The 18,494-nt window shown below is 39.4% G+C and overlaps 1 protein-coding gene across 3 annotated transcripts in view; it reads left to right on the forward strand.

Annotated features, from left to right (window-relative positions):
- Nucleotides 1–5,552: 5,552 nt before the first annotated feature.
- FAM184A (family with sequence similarity 184 member A) overlaps nt 5,553–18,494 on the forward strand; it is a 75,130-nt gene continuing 62,188 nt past the window's right edge. For all 3 annotated transcript variants that reach the window (XM_030944824.1, XM_030944826.1, XM_030944825.1), the window contains exon 1: nt 5,553–5,985. In XM_030944824.1, the coding sequence (XP_030800684.1) occupies nt 5,818–5,985 (168 nt within the window). In that variant the 5' untranslated portion in view covers nt 5,553–5,817. The remainder of the gene's footprint in view (nt 5,986–18,494) is intronic.

Genomic DNA, 18,494 nt, shown 5'->3' on the forward strand with positions numbered 1-18,494 from the left:
AAGGATAGTCAGGTGTAAGCACTGAGATATTTTTCCCAAAGCATTACTTTTTTTCCTGCTTCTTCTGCTGCTTTGGGGTTTTGGTGGTTTTTGGTTTTTTGGTTTTTGTTTTTTGTTTTTTGTTTTTTTTTGTTTGGGGTGTTTTTTTGTTGTTTGTTTTGTTTTTCTTTGTCTGTAAAACAGTTTTCTCTGTAATTTTTTGTAATAAAACTTCTTTGCTGAAAAAAATGTGGGTACAAGCTTAAAAACCAGACAACTTATAAGAGGAGTGAAGTATTCAAAGCGAGAGCTATATCAGAAGAAAAAGGTTTACACTTTTCTTATTGATCTTCTTCAACTTTTCCATCCTTAACTACTCTTTTGTGTTTGAAATTAAAATAATAGAAATGTCTTTACTGATTAAAAGCAATTTATGTAAAAGAGTGGATTATTGTTAATTTTTCTAATAAAAACCCATATGCCTCCAACTGCATGTGAGGATATATCCTCCATGTGAGGATAAAAATATTTTGCAAGACAAGGTATAAGTGGATTTAAAGAAAGAGAGAAATATCTGGAGATAGTTGCTCATGGGAATCTTTCTGTGTGCCAGTGAACATCTTTACAGTATCTGGAAATTTTTTTTCCAAAGAATCAGCAAAAATCCCCAATCTTTCAAACATGCTTGTTCACAAGTTGCAGGCAAAAATATTCTCTCCTTTATCATATCTTGACAGCAGTTTGAGTTTGGACACATGCATGAAATGGCATCTTTCCTTTTAGGATTTGGTGACCTAAATTATATTCTTCACACTAACAGTTTCCTAAATGGGCAAAAAGACATCATAAAGACAACAACTTTATCTGTATCAGATAGGTGTTCACCATTCTCTGCTTTCTTATTCGAAAAATTCAATTTATGCCAGGTTTTATATACATATTAGTTCAAGATTTGCAGGAGTCGAGTCTTCCAAGCTTTGAAGGCCAAGTCAGTGTGGAGCCATAAAATTATAAAACCAAAAAATGTAAAAACCAAAGATCTACCAGGTAGTCATAAACCTGTGTCTATCATCCTGTGCCACTGGGTCATATTGAATGAAATCTTACTTGCATACACAGAGGCAGGAAGTTAATGACTGGACTGCTCAGATGGAGTATCCTGAAATGTTGATCAGATTGCTCACCTTCCATAAATCACAGTCTTGCTAACCCACAAATTAAAAGGTCATGAGATTATTTCAAAGCTATTAGGATATTTAATTTTTATTTTTGTTTGGTTCTTCTCCTTCCCCCATATATTCTTCATGATTGTATGTACAACCATAGAGAGACAACTTGGGTACTCTGATCCTTTACAGATGTGGAAATATGGCCCTGCATACAATTATCTATAGCTAACAGAAGAAGCCTTTGTTACTTGTACACTTTCAAAACAAAATGGTTTTGCAGGATTTCTTACACAGAAACCTCAGCATCCTAGATTAACCTCAGCCTTAGCAATGAGGTCTTTATGTTAAAGTAGGACACCATGGGCTTATTCAGTTATTATATTCCACCAGGTTTGTTGAGACCAGAAAATTAAAGCAGGGATGACAGATATGTTTAAGCTGTGTTGTTATTTTGAATATTTTATACTATTCTTTTAATGAATAAAGAATTCTTACTTTATGAAAATAATTAAACCTGCATATAAACTGAATATATGTATATAATTATTAGTTAGAATTTTTGTAGAAATGTTTCTTAAAGAATCTCAGTATTTTAAGTAACTTGTTCCTATCTTTCACATTTTTAAGTATTTTGTTACTTTGTTCATACACGTGTGCAAAAAAATTTGAAAATTCTGTTCAGACTTCTAGCTGCAGGTTTTGAAATTAAACAGCACAAACCTGCAAAGACCAGTAGGTCAAATTTCTTGTTAACTGTCCTTTCAGGAAAAGCTGCCGACTTCCTGACATCTTCAGAGTTGTCAAAAGACATTATCACAAAGCAAGCTTGACCCTTGTAACACTTTCTGTCTATAAAGAATCAGAGAGGGAGTTTTGTGCCTATGGCTTGAAAATAAGGCATACAGTGATTGCACACATTTATGTTAGTCAGAGCTGCAATGAGGTAAATAAAGGAGAGTTAGTGCACAGAGAAATCTGTAATCCATAATATTCCCAGCATATTGAGTGTAAATGACATTTTTTTCCTGGTTTTGCAAACCTCAGTGATGTTATTTCATAATTTTAGAAAACATTACACACATACCAGAACACTTGAACTGCAAATATGTGGATAAATAGATAGGCAGTAGGATACAAATAAAGGCACAGGAAGATTTCCACACAGGCGGTGTTGTTGATTTTACATCAGAGAAAGCAAAAGTACAAAGTCCTTCCCACATGCTGCTATATATCTATAGCAAATGTATAAAAAAAATGCAATCTTAAAGCATATATTCACTGACCATATTTTCAAATTCATAAAAATGTTCCATATACATACAGCAAGAGCACTCCTACATAGTGTCCATAATCCCATGGAGACACTGGATAGATCCAAAGTGTATCTCACTTATGTAACCCCGTGGTGACAGAGACACCAAAGGTTTCACTGTGCAGCTCTGGAGCAGTGATCCGTGGCAGGAGCCCTGCCTTGTTCCACAGCTTTGTGCACCCTTCAGCAAACCCTGAGTGCTGTCTCCTCATTTGCCTCTGGATGGCCTCAGCCCAAGCCCTGGAAGACCTTCAGACTGACAGATCCTACTGCACTGATGAGACATTAAATCCCACCAAGGAAAAAAACCCACTAGGATCCTGACTGCGCTGCTGCTCCTTTTCATCAGGGACCTTAAAAAAACAGGCTCTATCCTACACGTGCAGACCTGAAAGGAAAAGAGCTTAGCAGTCACCATCTGAGCTCTAAAGGCATAAAATGTGTGAAGAGAAGCTTGAAAAAATCGGAATAAGTTAGCTACTAAATGGCACATGAAATATTGACAAAGAATATTTAATCGCTTTAAAAAAAATTAAAATCACCTAGACAAAACTTTGTACTTGGCATCTCAGTAGAAGAAAGAGACAAAAATTGAACATATTTGACTGTTTTGTTGAACATATATAAGCACTGCCATATACAAGTTACTTCGAAATGCTTCAAGACAATGATTTGGGGCCAATATGAACCACAGCAAAAGGGGTTTCTAAAAAGAAACTGAAAAATAAAACAGTGAGGCTTTTTGTCTCAGAAGAAATTTTAATAAATCCAAACTGCTCCAATTTATTTTAAAAATAAATCTATCAAAAATATTTTAAATGCGTAGATTAAAATAAAAATATTCTGTAACTCTTGAAATTGCTAGGAGCACTAACAAATTAAGCCAGCCATTCCTTCATATCGGGGCATTATTAGATACATTAAAGAACATGTCTTTTTACATGAGAATTAAGAAGTTTGCATAATGACATACATGCAGCCAGACACAACCATTACCTGTAACCAAGGCTCCACAATCAGTCTACTGCCTTAATTAGTAGTTTGACTTTCCTAGACATGAAAAATCACTGAATTATTTTTTAATTGGATAAAACTGAATTAAAAGTATGTGTTATTCATGGGTGTAATCTATGGACACAGATTTGAAACAGATGCTCCTAATATTCTTTCTTCCCCTTGTATTTCATCTGTATGAATCACTGCCTGGGTAGGCACCATCTGTCCTTTGTTCTCTGTTGCCAGAATGGGCCACTACAGAAGGAAAAAAAAAATTGGTGTCAGAATCTCCTGGACAATGCAAATTCTGAGTTAAAGCAACACAGCTACTTCAGATTGGGATTAAAATATTTCTTAGTTTCCTTGTTATCCAAAATAGTTTGGGTTAATTATTTCTTTCATTGTAAGAGATTTTTCCCAGAACTTCTGACCTTTTGAAGACCTTTCTAGTGTGTTGATGCATGGAAATTGCAGAACTCAACGCAAGTATTTCTCTCATACTCTCACAATCAATAGTAGCAATATCTAATTGTGCCTTCCAGACAGTGACCGGTTTATGCATCAAAGAACCTCATTTACCCCATGACCTCAGGTTTGCACTGGCAGTTTGGGTTTAGTTGGTTATTTATCATACAATACAAGCATGAATCTCTATTAACAAGTGAGGCACATTGCTGTGTAATATAGCTCTCCTCTCATACTTTACTATTCCACCTACTTCTATGATTTGCAAATCCTAAGTGATGCTTTCCTCCATAATATGGCTGAGAACCACAGACTTAGCTGTATATTTTTGTGGTTTGCCTCTTTGATACCTCTGCCTGCCCACAAAGAATGTGGGCAGAGAAGAGATTTTTAGAGCAGGAAAACGAGCAGTAAAAAGAAACTACTCAACAGAGAGTACCAAGAACTCTGTAAAGGAAGAGTGCAGAGGCTGTAAATCTGGGAATCAGATGCGTCCAACCACATTAATATTTACATATTCTCACAAGGCCAGAGCCTAGCAAGGAGATGTCAAATTCTTAAAGAGGGTGGCAGTTCTCAGGAATTGCCCAGGATGGGAGCTGAAAAAGAGAGCAGTCAAACCCAACCTAAAGGTCATGCTAAACCCAGCTGTGAATCCCCTCTGGCGGGAACCTTTGCCCATCGGTCAGCTGGCCCAGCTGTGTGCTGCAGAAGCAGTGCCTGTGACCCAGGAGAGACCCGCAGGCTCAGCTGGACACCTCTCCACTCACTGGCTGGGGTCACCCCAGCACTTTTAGGCGCTTCATCACAGAATCAGTTTAGTTGGAACAGGCCTTTGAGATCTTCGGGTCCAACCTATGAGCGAACACCGCCTTGTCAACCCGACCACGGCACTCAGGGCCACATCCAGTCTTTTCTTTAACACCTCCAGGGACGGTGACTCCTCCACCTCTCTGCAGTCCATTCCAACACTTATCATCCCTTTTCGTGAAGGAGTTCCTCCTAAAGTCCATCCTGCACCTCCCCTGGAGCAGCTGAAGACTCTATGCTCTCGTCCTGTCGCTAATTGCTTGGGAGAAGAGGCCAGCCCCTAACTTCCTTCAAAACCCCGATCTAACCGCGCCAGTCCCGTTCTCCCTGCTCCTATTTCCAGTGCCTCCTTGCCCGCGCCCCCTCCTGCTGCGAAAGCACAGCAAGTCCCACGCTCACATCGGTCCGACCCCGGGGACCAGCTCCATCCCCTCACGCACCCCGCACTGTGGTGCCCTGCCCTGGGCATCCCCCGCCACACGCTCGGGGCTTCCCACCAGGAGAAGCCGCGGGCGCTTGGCGCAGACGGCCCGCGCGGTGCCGCGGAGGGGCAGCACTGACTGAGCCCCAACTCCCCCCGCGCCGTGCCCGGGTCCCGGAGGCCAAGGGGCTGTCTCCACCCCCTCCCGCAGGAGGGCGGGCTCCCGGTTCCCTGCTGCCTGTTCCCGTTTCCCGGGACGAGGGGCGGGAAGGGGGAGCCGGGCGCGCGCCCCCGGGCTGGGCGGTGCGCGCGGCCGCGGCCGGGGAGCGCGCGCGGGCGGGCGGGGCCGGCGAGTGACGCGGGGGCGCGCGGCGTAAACAGCGCGGGGGCGGCCCCGGCAGCCGCGCCGCGCCCGCGGCCCGCCCGAGCGGCCTCCCCCGCCCGGGGACGCGAGCAGGAGCGGAGAGGAAAGGCAAGGCGGGCGCCCCTTCGCGCAGCGTCCCCGAGAGCTTTGACGCCGCAGCCCGGCGGGGGCGGTGGCCGAGGGAAGCGCCCGGGGCGGGAGGAGCCGCCTCGGGCAGCGAATCGCGGCCGGGGCGCCGGGCTCGGTCCTCGGTAAGGCAGGCAGGAGCCCGAGCGGCGGCGGCGGGAGCCGGGCGGTGAAGATGGCGACCCCGGGCATGGGCTGGCAGCAGCCGCAGCACAGCTACGGCGGCGGCTCCGCGCCCGGCGCGGGGAAACTCGGCTCGGGCTCGGCACAGGCGGGGCTGGGCGCCGAGCAGAGCGCGGACCTGCACTTCAAAATGAGCAAGAAGATCGCCCAGCTGACGAAGGTGAGGGAGGCGCGCCGGCTCCTTCGCCGCCTCGGGTGTCTTCCTCCTCCGCTCTGTCTCCTTTCGCTCCTTGCCCTCGTGCGGGCGGCGATGGGCCTGGAGAGGGGCAGACTGTCGGGGCTGATGGCAAATGCGGGTGGGATGCGGCCGGGTTTGTAGCCCGGAGGCCGAGCCTGGAGCGCCCCGGGTGCCCGGAGCATCCCCCGGCCGCCGCGGGCAGGAGCGCGCCGTGGTCCCGCGGGGGGAGCCCGGCGGTCCGGGAGCCGCGGGGCTGGAGAGGAGCTGCCGCAGTACGGGCCCCGCTTCGTGGTGTCCGAACCCCGCCTGGCACAGCCAGGTATCCCGGTGTGCGGGAGCGGATCCCTGACTGCTGGGCTGGTACTGGTTATTTATTCTGCGGAAAGTGTGGCTTCTCTTCTAGCGCGGTTATAAGCCCTTAAGACTCGGAAGTCTCTTTAAATGGGGAAATTCGAGTGATGTTTGCCTTTCCTTTGCTGAAGTGCTGTTACTTAAGGTGTCTGATAATAGCTTAAATGCCTTAGATGGTGAGGGTGAAGTGTGAGAAAATTTCTGGTCTTTTATTGCTGATTGAACGGTTTTCATTATGTCATCCCCAGCGTAGAGAATACATTGTATCTTTGTGAGAGGCCGGAGTCGAGCTAGGAGGTGTTTTTAAAGCCTATTGCTAAGGCGGGTAGGCCCAATGTTTCAGATGAGATTTAGTTAGAATAACTTAAAACAGTGCTTAGGTGCTGTAATCTCTCTTGTGTGATGCTCAAGCTGTAGGCAAATGGCATTAGTAAGAAAAGGAGAGGTAGATTCTCTTTATTAAAGCAGAAGAAATAATTTTTGTCAGGAATAGAATAGCTAAAACATTTAAAGGTAATTTTAAAGCACTGTGGGAACTGCCAGTATTCTTTACATGTATGCTAAAATGGATGAAGGTGACATTTCATTGGAACTAAGAGTGAAGAGAATGAAAACTGCTGGCAGGCTCACAGTGGAGACAGTTCACATTTATTTACAGTTGATGCACCATTGACCAGTTAAAAATAGTATTTACTGTGGCACACTGTACACCTTAATGTGCTGGAGTTGGAAAGCTGATAACTGAGGGGTATCTTGTCCTTGAATTCAAAGTCCAATTTCTTTTGGTGTTAACATCAATGGAACGCTAATTCCATAAAGAGAAAAAATAAGCTGAAGAATCTCCTTGGTTTTGCTCCATGTGCATATAAATAATGTAGTAAAGCATTAAAGATATTACTACAGCTTTGTGCTCCCTAAAAGGTGTAAAAAGCACCTGGAGACCCTAAATGGGTTTTAGGATATCCTTAAGGCCTAGGTGCATATGTAAAGTGATACTTTCAAAGAAGAATTTATATCTGTGTGTATGCCTTTGGTATATTTCCCTTACTTTCTCTAGGAAATTGCCAGCAGTTTATAGTGTATTTCAGAAACAGCATTCCACTTCTGATGTGAAGTCATTTGTGTGTGACCCATGAGTTCCACATCACTGGGCACGTGCCCTGTGCACTCTCACTTACTATGCGTCAGATATCTTGAGGTGGATGTGAGTTAATTATGGATTTAAATGCATGGTGCTGAAAGATTTTGAACTCCTTTGCTGCAAAATGCAAAGACAGTTAAAGTAAATTCTTTTTTTTTTCTTTATAATTCACAATAGAGTTCATCTAAGATTCTATATATTGTATGCAAGTCTGTCCTGACAAAAACTTCAGATTAGTGTAAATAAAATCTGTGAGTTGTTTTCTATTGTGTATTTCAAATAATTGCAGACTATGTGCTCATAAAAGGAGTTTACAAGTGAATTAGGCTTTTGCAGGGCTGGAGTCTTGTATGTGCAAGTCTCAGTGACTTGCAGATTCTGGCAGTGTTGTAGTTTGCATGTTGTGTTCCGTTTTGAAGTTTTAGGGAGAAAGCTTGGGAAATCAGTTGATCTTTCTGTTGAGTGAACTTCTGGAAGGAATAATAGTGCTTTTAAATGTAAACCAAGGTGTATATAAAAATACTTCTCTTGCACCTATTACAACAATAAAATTAAGACTTTTAAGATTAGGACTAAGATTAAAGGTATTGTATAAGATGTATTTCATGAAAGTAGAGGTGCACATTTTTGACAGTTTTGTAGCTAGAGGGCTCAGGTCCTATGTTTCTGTTGACTTACTTGACCTTTCAGGAAGGGAGGCTTAAAAGAATTATTGAAACTTCTGGGTAAAGTATGATCTAAACTTTCTAATCTGCTCTAGAATCTGAAGCCTGGTTTGATAGCTGGCTGCAGAAATTGGTCCTTGGGAAAGGACTCAAGCTACAGGGGAGAAATATAAATGTAATAAACTTAATTTCCCTAAGTGAGACTTACCTGTCAGATAAGGATTCTTTCAAGAATCCTTGAAGTAGGGTGTTGCAAAAAGATTTGAGGATATATCTGTTTAGGTCTTTTGACTAAATTCTGCTGTTCTAGCTTTGTAAAATGCTTACCAGCATATGTGCATAAAATTCATCTTCAGTAATCCAGGAATTTATTGTTAGGAGTACCACTTCTTAATTGTGCTTCTCAAGTTGTTTAGTGTCTCGTATATAAGGTACTTCTTGCATGTCTTTCAGCTGCTTTTAGAACTGTTCTAACTGTTCTAACTCTTCTCTAAGAGTGTCTTGAAGATGTAATAATTCCCCGTGTGGATTTAGAGCAGAAGACACTTTACCAGGTTAAAACAAACCTACAAATATAGTGTGGTAAAAGAAAATCCAAATACTCATTATCCAAGGAGTACAACAGTGAAGTTATCCAGACAGCTTCTGTCTTCTGACAAGAGAAGTGAGAGTCCATAGGTTACTTTTGCCTATCCTTATACAATTCGTATTATGAGCTGGGAGTAGGAGCAGAAGAAGATGCTTTCCCCACAGAGGATGAGGGTCACTCATGAATTAAATGTAAAATTCCAAAATTAGGATTCCTCAGTTATGTTTTTGCATTACTTAAAGGGAATCTGATGTTTTAGTCAAAACAGTAGAGGAACACTAAGTAATAGGTGAAATTTGTTTAATAAGCAGATTTAATCAGTAATTCGAAGTGAGGCAAAATAAAGGTATGAACACATTTCACTGAGCAAAACACTTCTTAAGTACTTAACTACATTTTTACTTTTGGGCAGGAGAGAAAGGCTTGCTTGATTTAACTTTAATATGCTTAATTCACAGGGGAAGGTAAAACAAGTGGTTAGAAATACAGGTCTAAAAAACCAAGATGTTACTTCATGTCATGTTCAAAGACTGCAGTAGACTGTAACTGAAGCAATTTTAGGTCTTCCTCTTCAGTATAAGCTCCTTATTTTCAGGCATTCCGGAAGATCTGTGTACCCATTTGGGATAAAGTAGCATCTGACACAAAGATTAAAGCCAACGAGAAATAAACTGCGATTATGAGATTGCATATATGTGTTTGTACAACTGCATGCAGGAGTGCTTATGCAGTGTTGAATTATGCCTGCTGCAGATGAAAATACACATATATATTTAATTAGTTTGCATAAGACAACTGGATTTAGAAACAAAAAGCAAGGTGCTGCCATGCTTCTATCAATAGGAGAGAATGGCATTAGTTTCCACAATTTCCACAAGAGTTCAGGAGGTTTGTTTCTCATTTTGGATTTGTTGGGGTGTTGATTCTTTTTTTTTTTGGTGTTTTTTTTTTGTTGTTGTTGTTTTTTTGGGTTTTTTTTTTTTTTTTTTTTCTTTCTTTCTTTGTGATGTAATTTGTAGCTTGGGTGTTTCTGATTGAGAAATCCATATCCTAAGTATATTGGTAAAGTCTGTTGTGAAAGTTTTGTGACATCAGCATAAATCTTTGACTCCTACAGAATAGCTGCAGGATTTGTGCTGGGACTATAAAAAGAGACTCCTCAGTGTTGGTTTGGTTGTATGATGTTTGTTGCAGAAATTTTATATTAACTGCAGCAGCTCTGATGGGAAAGAAACAGCTGGTAGTGTTGATTGATGAGAAAATACGACCCAGCAGTGTACTCTTGCAGCCCAGAAAACCACCCCAGTATCCAGGGCTGCACGAAGGGACTGATTCTCCCCCTCTACTTTATTCTCCTGAGATCCCACCTGAGTGCTGTGTCCAGCTCTGGGGTCCCCAGGACACAAAAGACATGGACCTGCTGGAGCAAGTCCAGAGAAGGTCTTAGAAGAGGATCAGAAGGCTGTGGAGAGATTCCAGAGGAGGCCACAAAGATGCTCAGAGGACTGGAGCACCTCTCCTATGAAGACAAGCTGGGAGAGCTGGGCTTGTTCAGCCTGGAGAGGAGAAGGCATTGGGGAGATCTCAGGGCAGCCTTCCAGTACCTAAAAGGAGGCTGCAAGAGAGCTGGAGAGGGACTTTTGATAAGGTCCTGTAGTGATAAGACAAGGGGGATTGGCTTTAAATGGAAAGAGGATAGATTTGGATTAGATATGAGGAAGAAGTTCTTTACTGAGAGGGTGATGAGACACTGGAACAGCTTGCCTAGAGAAGCTGTAGATGCCCCATCCCTGGAAATGTTGAAGGTCATGCTGGATGGGTTTTTGAACACAGTGGTGTTGTGGAGGGTGTGGAAAGGGGCTTGGAATTGGCTGACCTTTATGGTCCTTTCCAACCCAAACTATTGCATGGTTCTGGAAGAAGAGTCTGTATGTGCCATGAAGATGCTCTCTACTCTACAGTTGGTATTTTGTCTATTTTATAAATAGAAACTGCATAAAACACTAATGTTTTTCCTCGGTACATACTTAAAACTTGATGGTTCAGTTTTGGAAAGGTTCCAGAAAAATCAGTTTAAAGATGATGGTTACAAAGTTAACCAAGGCACATCATCCTTGAGTAAACAAGAAACTAGAATTCAACACTCCTGAGACCTGACTTCTGTTCTCAATTCTTCCAACAGCTTCTTGCCTATATTTGGGAAACAAAATCTTTGATTTTTCCTGTGCTAGAGAGAAGTACTTAGACAATACGCATTAATGTTGTCAATCCAGTCAGTTTCTAGGGGATGTAGATAGTAAATTTATTTCAAAGACTGAAGTGCAAATTTGATGATTTTTAATTCAGATGCTTATGGTCTTTGTTGTATGTACTCTTTTTCTGGAATGGTTAAAGGTCTCCCTCAGCAATCACAGAATGCAGTTTTATGCAAGTAAGAGCTGTAAGGTTTAACTTATATAAATGATTCTTAACAAAATGTTTCCAGTGAAAATTTTTCAGTTTTTATTTGGAAGTATTCTGCCTCAAGAAACAAAACAACTAAACCTCTTGCAGAAGGTTCGTTGTGCATAAAATTATAAGAAAACTTTAAAAAAAGAGCCCTTAAAACCAGGGAAGACATGAGAATTTAAAAATCCCTGTAGAACTATTTTGATGTTAGCTGTCATCATGTTGTAGTTGATGCCATTAACAGTTTTGTAAAAACTTGGGATTTAGCTTTTTAAGCAGCCTTATGTTATCTCTCCAAATGTGTGTTAACACTGGCAGTAGGCCAGTGTTTGTAACAGTTCCAGGATTGCATGAAAAGAACTGAAATTTTGAGGCGGGTGTGATTTAAGTATGTATTTTGATGTCAGTATTTTCCATATTATTCTTAACTGGTAATGTGTGAATAAATATTATGTTACTACACTAAAAATAGTAACAAGGACTAAAAGATGTGAAGATTTAATATTCGATATTCAATTAATTTACATTTCTCTGGAGATATTTAACTTTGTTTTGTGTTAATTATTCCAAAGATAGCTGAAGTAAGTCCTCTCAGAAGGGAGAGACTTCTCAGGTAGGAATGAGAAACTTGCTCCAGAAATACTGTGTCTTACTACCTTAAAATTTTTCTTTTTTAAATCATGCTAGGGTAGTCTCTCCATCTTCCCTGTCAGACTATTTCCATGTCATATTCCAACTCTGTCCTTGTTCTTAGCAAGGGATATTCACAGAGAAGTTTTCTGTACCCATGATAGTATAAGGAGAAAGGTGGAACTGGGTAAAAATATCATGGTTTTCATAACATCTGATATAGTTAAGAAGAAGTAAGTAGAGCTTTCAAGCTCTCAATATCTTCTTCAGAACTTCAATAAAATCATCAGTTATTGTCTTTGTCTGAATACTTTCTAGTTGATGTACAATAAATTGCTTTAAAGCAGCTGTGGCTTATAATTTAGACCTGAAGCGGTCTTTCTTACCATCCACGTTTTGTAGGACAAAAATTGCAGAATTTGGTGATTAATAAGGATCATATAGCTCTCAAATGGTTCTTCCCTTCATTATCATTGCAAACCTGTAAGGTGAGACTGGAGGGATTCTATGTTGACCTGATGTGGGTATATTTCAGAGCTCAGTGTTGTGATGTGTGAATTGGGTCAATGACTTTACAGTCTTTTATCACAAGACATCAAGAAGAAAGAAGGAGGACAAGAATGAAATATTTTGAGTATAAAAAAGAAATATACTCAAATGAATTCCTTTGCTCTCCACCCACATGGTTTTAATGGTTGACTGGTAACTCAGAGTTCTTCTGAGGCCAGTGATAACTTGATGTTCTACAGATATTTCCTGTATGTGTGTGTAGTTAGAAAGTGTGGTGTTGAAAAACTGTCTGATCACACATTCACATATGTTACTAGTCTTAAATGCTTCTTTAGTACACTTGTGGATATATCAGCTTCTATCAGCTTCTCAGAGATTATTTTGTTGTTTTTTTTACTTCTCATTTTACGAACATCCAAAAGAATAATAAAAATGAAGTGATAAATAAACTGGGAGAGAGGATAAATGACATGGCAGCTGTGGATATAGTTTAGTAAACTTGCAAGTGTTAGGTTTACAGTTGGACTTGATGATCTTAAGAATCATGAGGTTGGAAAAGATCCTGAAGATTCTATATGCATCTTCTTGTTTATAATTCACTGCTAAAATTAAATAATATAGAGTTACAAAGAGCTGGAAGGCTGTGAGATATTATTGCTCTGATCTGTACTTCAGCTGTTAAATCCCATACATCAACACTTTAAGGATATTTAAAGAAAAGCTGGAAAGACATGGATTTTACTACTAATGTCAATGTTAACAACATGTCAACATTAAAAACTAGAGAAAGAAGAACATTCAGGACATAAACTAAACCTGATATTGCAACACCAGGGATGTTTCAAATCTGCCAACCTTTAGCTGCTTTTGTATAGGGCAATATAAACCTTATAAAAAAAATTAAGACATATTTTGAATATATATTGATTTAGGGTTTTGTTGTTGTTACTGTTTTCAGCCGAGTACTGCTTTATGGAAGAAGGTTTTTGCAGTTTTCTTTTTAGCTGGAAGTGCCAGTTCGGAGTTAAGAATGCAATACTGAAATGCTTTGCTTCAGATGTAGAAGTTGTAAACTGGAGTCTTTTATGTATATCTGACAAAGGAAATCAGTAGTTGAACTCTGTAACTGTACAAGGTATTTATAGATTAATTATTTCATACACTTGCAAATTAGTATGGGCACAGCACTCTGAAGTACTCAGTCCTCTAAGGAGTTTTGATTTGACAAGTCTTAACAAAAATGTATCAGCAGAAGACAGTCTGGTGGGTTTTTTGGTGGTGTTTTTTTTTTTGGTGTTGCTGTTGGTATTGGAAATATCATGAATGTGCAAAGAATTTGTTTCAAATTGACAGATTTAACACTTCTTTAGAAGAAGACAGATTGCAATTTAATATTAAACATTGTGGTTTTGTGCATTCTTCAAGCACGGGAAAAGTGTATTTGGCAATAGCATTGCTTTGCATACTGTTTGTATAGTACTGTATTGTCATGCAGCCTCTTGGTTACACATACTTTAGTTTTTAATGTCTAGAAGTACAATTAAAGGTGTATGTCTAGGTGGTACAGTTAGATGTACTACATCTAATACATGCATAGAAGTGTTATTTGTCATAAGTCATTGTTTTGGTGCAGTGACTTCTAGCCCTGAGTAGTTTCTAAGCACTTAAATTATTTCAGTATCTCATCCTTTGAACTCAGGCTTTGGCTTTAATAAAACCAGTAATTTTGTCAGTGATACTGCTGTTTTTCACCCTTCCAATTCTCCATTGAAGCTTCATTCTCCTTTGACCTGTAAAAAGGAGGAGAGCATTACCTTAAAATAGTCACTAACTTTTTCTAGCTGTTTGCAGGCTTGTTGCTAAATAAACACAGCAAATCTCAACATAATATTATGAAATCAGATGTATATGTCTCTTGGCTGATACAAGTTTGGCAGTAGTAAGCCCGGCATCTGTGTATTCTTCTAATGACTGATGTCATACCAGTAACCAAAGGCATTACATTCCAAAAATAACCAGAGAAACAAAACAGTCTAAAGCTATTCACCATCTTGTCCTACTTAATGCATATTACCTGGTTCTGTTTCCTTAGCCAGGCTCTTCTAACTGAATCTAGAAGCCTAGAAGGAGGAGGAAGAACCTTTTGCTGAGGTTTTCACTTGACTCGGATCAAAGTGACAGCTTTTAAAAATAGCTAATGTTAAAAAGTTCATGAAGTCCTTCTTCAAGATGCTGACATTAAATGAAAGACAACCTTTTAGCTGCAAGTAGTATGAGGTGAATATGAGAAGTACTCGTTTTCTATTTTAATTTTTATGAGATTAAAGTAATCTTTTCATCCAGTGCCCTAAAATTTAATTTCTAGAAACCTGAATTGTAATGTGTTCAGAAAACAGGTGTGCTATAATCCAAAGATTTTTATTTGAACAGTGGTTTTGCTCATAATGTGACTGAAAGCAATAACTTTTAGAAAAGGGTATCTGACACTGCCTTCTCAGATCTAGTATTTTGCATTATGGATGCTGATGTGTTTGGATAGGTTGTACTAAAATGTATTGCAGTAATCTTCTGTGACTGTCTTTGTCCTTTTAAAATTTGACAAATGAAGATAATGGGAAATTATTTCTTTAATAAGGATTAAGAAAAAGGAATTTTTTTATTTAACTGCTTTGTGTAAGTGTAGGTTTCACACTTAAAATATTGTTTATTGTAGCTGGTAATAATAAGTAATCAATTGTATGTTTATACATAAAAAAGGCAAAACACCTTGGAAACCTATGCATCTCTTTCTTCTCAACATTAACCTGTCTTGTCAACATAGCTCATTTATGAAGAAAATACTTTGTTGTGACACAGAATGGTAGAAATTTATTTGAAATTTTGGATCCATTATTTTGTCTGTGTTGTTCACTAGCTTTCCATCTATTGTGTAGCGTTATCATGTTAACTTAGAGTTATATGTCATATATGTCAGTCCTTTCCCCAAAACCCCTTCTCTTTTTTTCTTTTAAAAACATATGTCCATTTGCTTTATGCTGAGGCTGTACTTGGACACAAAGCTTAGTTTACGTATTCCTTGAGCTGACCTGTCAGTGTTCTGTGGCCATTCTTTCTATTCCTGCGACCCTTGTCTTCCTTTATTTCCATGCTCTGTTTCACATCCTGTGAATGGTCCACACTGTGAGTTGAAAAGGTATATATGGCAGTTTGGTGTATTAGGTATATTCTATCTTGCCTCCAAATATCTAATGCATGAGATCGTAATTCTTATCACTTTGGGCAGACAGTGCTTTAGGAGATGTGTTCTGAACAAGTGAAAAGCCTGAAGCAAGTTTAGCCTCTGTTGGTTTGCATTCTTTTCCATAGCTCTGAGTTCATACTCTAGAATAAACTAGATTTCAAATACCAGATTGTTGGGAGGTGGGGGGTGTTTTTTGTTGCTGGAGTTTTTTGTTTTGTTTTGTTTTGGGTTTTTTATTTACAAAGCTGTTTGTGTAATAGGCTTTTTTCCTCTAATGGAAACTGTAAAATGTTTTGGGATGGGGTTTTGTTGTGGTTTGTTTTTTGTTTCTGTGGAGGTTTTTTGTCTTTTTGTTTTTTTTTTTCCCGTATGCATCTATACTCCCTGGTCCTGAGGGAAATTAAATTTCCTGCTTTCAAAAAAATGTTAGCTTGGTTAAGTTGTAGACAGAAGTGATACACCTTCTCACTCTAGAATATAAAAAATGACATACTGGTCATAAACTCCAGTTTCTCTATGGGCCTATATGAAATTTTGATAAAGTTGGTCCTTTCATTCAAGTCCTAACTCACAAGTTATGTTCAACTCTACATTCACTACTAATCTTGACCCTCATCTGTTCCCACGTACAGAAGAGGAATTCTTGTAAGAAAAGGGAGAATTTTTTAAAGCTTTAGAAAGAAATGAAGACAATTCTCTGGTTTTGGAAGCATAAAAACCTAGTCGTTTTGTCAAAGAACTGGGAGTAGTCTTAATTTTACCTACACAAACTAATTTTATCAAAGAACACAATCTATATATACTTAGTGAAGTGTGAGGCTGTATGTGTGTTTCTTGGGAGACTTGTGAGGCTCTCCTCTTGGGAAGAGGAGCCTTGGCAGACACTTTGCCTGTGGGCTGCACTGGGGCTGTGTTGAATTTTTCTCCTGACCCATGTTGCCCCTTGGCAGCGGGGGTGGGCGGCAGCCACAGCTTTCTGTGGTACCGAGTGGGGGGCTGCCTCCACACCTTGTCCTCACCAGCAACCAAGTCTGACTTGGTTTATGCAAACCAGTGCATTTCCCTGCTGGCAAAATCTCGTTAGAGGCCCAGCTTATATAACTACTGTAATTTCCCAAATGTTTTATGTAGTTGGTATGGTGAGGTATAACATTGATTCTGCTGAGCACTGTGGAGGTAAGTGCAGTGAATTATTTCTCTGAAAGTGTGACAGCCATGCTGTTTTGTAGTGCTTTCCCAGAAACCTAGCAGAATAATACTCAAAAAAGGACAAAGAAGTGAAAATTAAAACAAGCACTGGTATTTTTCAGAGTTCTGTCTGTTAGTAAATTAAGAAATGTTTGAGAATATTTGAATGAACAGCAGCATTTTCTTAATTTTGTCAGGACTCTGAAAGAGGGATTTATATTTGATTTTCGAAAGCTGACTTACAGAATATACAACAAAAAAAGGATTAAATATTTGGTTTTATTCTGTTCTGAAATAACTGCATTTTTAGCTTATAAGGGTCTTAAGAAGCTGGAAATGCAATTGTCTTGTCATAAAATTCACTAAAGATATGTCTTTTATTTCTGGATGTTGCCCAATATATCTTAGGTTCACAAGTCCTCAAAATAAGAGGAAATGACCTATTGAAACAACATACTACTAAAACCCCTTACTTTGGTGATTAATCAAAAACAGTGATCCAGGTTTGTAAGATGAGTACCATTTTCACCCTTTTCCTCCACTTAGGTGTTACTACTTCTTGTTTTGGGAAGTTCTGAACTTAATATTACTCTGCTGAGAGAAAATTCCTTTGTTTATATGTGGAATAATTTTGTAGAATGAGGATCTCTAGGGATCTATATACCTGAAAGATATATCAGATATGCAAGTATTTAAGAAATAAATCTGAAAGGAAATGCAGCTCTGAGACAAACACAACTTGAGAATAGCCCCTTGGCCTGTCCTGTTTTCCTTGCAGCAATTGAAGGTCTAGTCATATAGCAGATGTGTCAGCGATAGTCTAGATAGGTGATTAGAGGGCAAATGGGATTCTTTCACTCAGGGAGGCAGATTGGGGAATTTGTACATCTGTCTCTAAATATTTTTCTTTTCTTCAGTATGTTTCTCAAGATTTAACTGTCTAGGGAAATTGTCTGAAGCTACTATGCTACAGATTTGTAATTTTTTTTCTGGTATAATCTGATTGATAGAGGTTGCCAGAACTGAAAACAGGTTTTGATTTGGTGTTGGTACTGCCACACCTATCCCAGCACAAGGGTATTGATTTGTGGTTGCAAGTACATCCTAAGTGAGCCTGTAACAGGAGGAAATAGTTGTTTCCAGTTGAATGAATAATGAATTGGGATATTGCGATACACAATGAATTACTTGGATACTCTGCTTTGAGTTCTAGTGTATTTTACATCTGGTTCTGTGATTAAAGACTGCCCAAAATATAGGAAATATATGCAGAACTTAATGAAAACTCTGGAAAACTGAGATACAAGCACATGTTTGACTTTTTATCTGTAAACTGAGACATTTCTGAAATATACATAGCTCTGTTTTTATGCATAAGTCTTGTTCATTTTAATGAACTTACCAGAATAAAACCTTACACATTCATGGAAGAGATTTTGTTTTGGAAGCTGTATTGTATGCAGTCTCTTTAACCTTTAAACTATATGTAGAAAGCAATGGAAATTCACTAAAAGTATAGATTAAAATTAGGGAGAGGATCTGCTGGAAACAGACCAGAGCTAAATATCAAAACCTTTCATATTCATTAGAATCTTTCCTGGCTCTGTAATGAAAGCAGTGGTGGATCAGCAGCTGAAGATACTTGTGCTTAGTGTGTAAAAGTGATGTTAAAAACCCAACAACAAACCAAAGCTTAAATGGTATTTACTAGCTAATTTGAAATTCAAC

Source organism: Camarhynchus parvulus, chromosome 3 (genome assembly GCF_901933205.1).
Source record: "Camarhynchus parvulus chromosome 3, STF_HiC, whole genome shotgun sequence".
Taxonomy (NCBI): domain Eukaryota; kingdom Metazoa; phylum Chordata; class Aves; order Passeriformes; family Thraupidae; genus Camarhynchus; species Camarhynchus parvulus.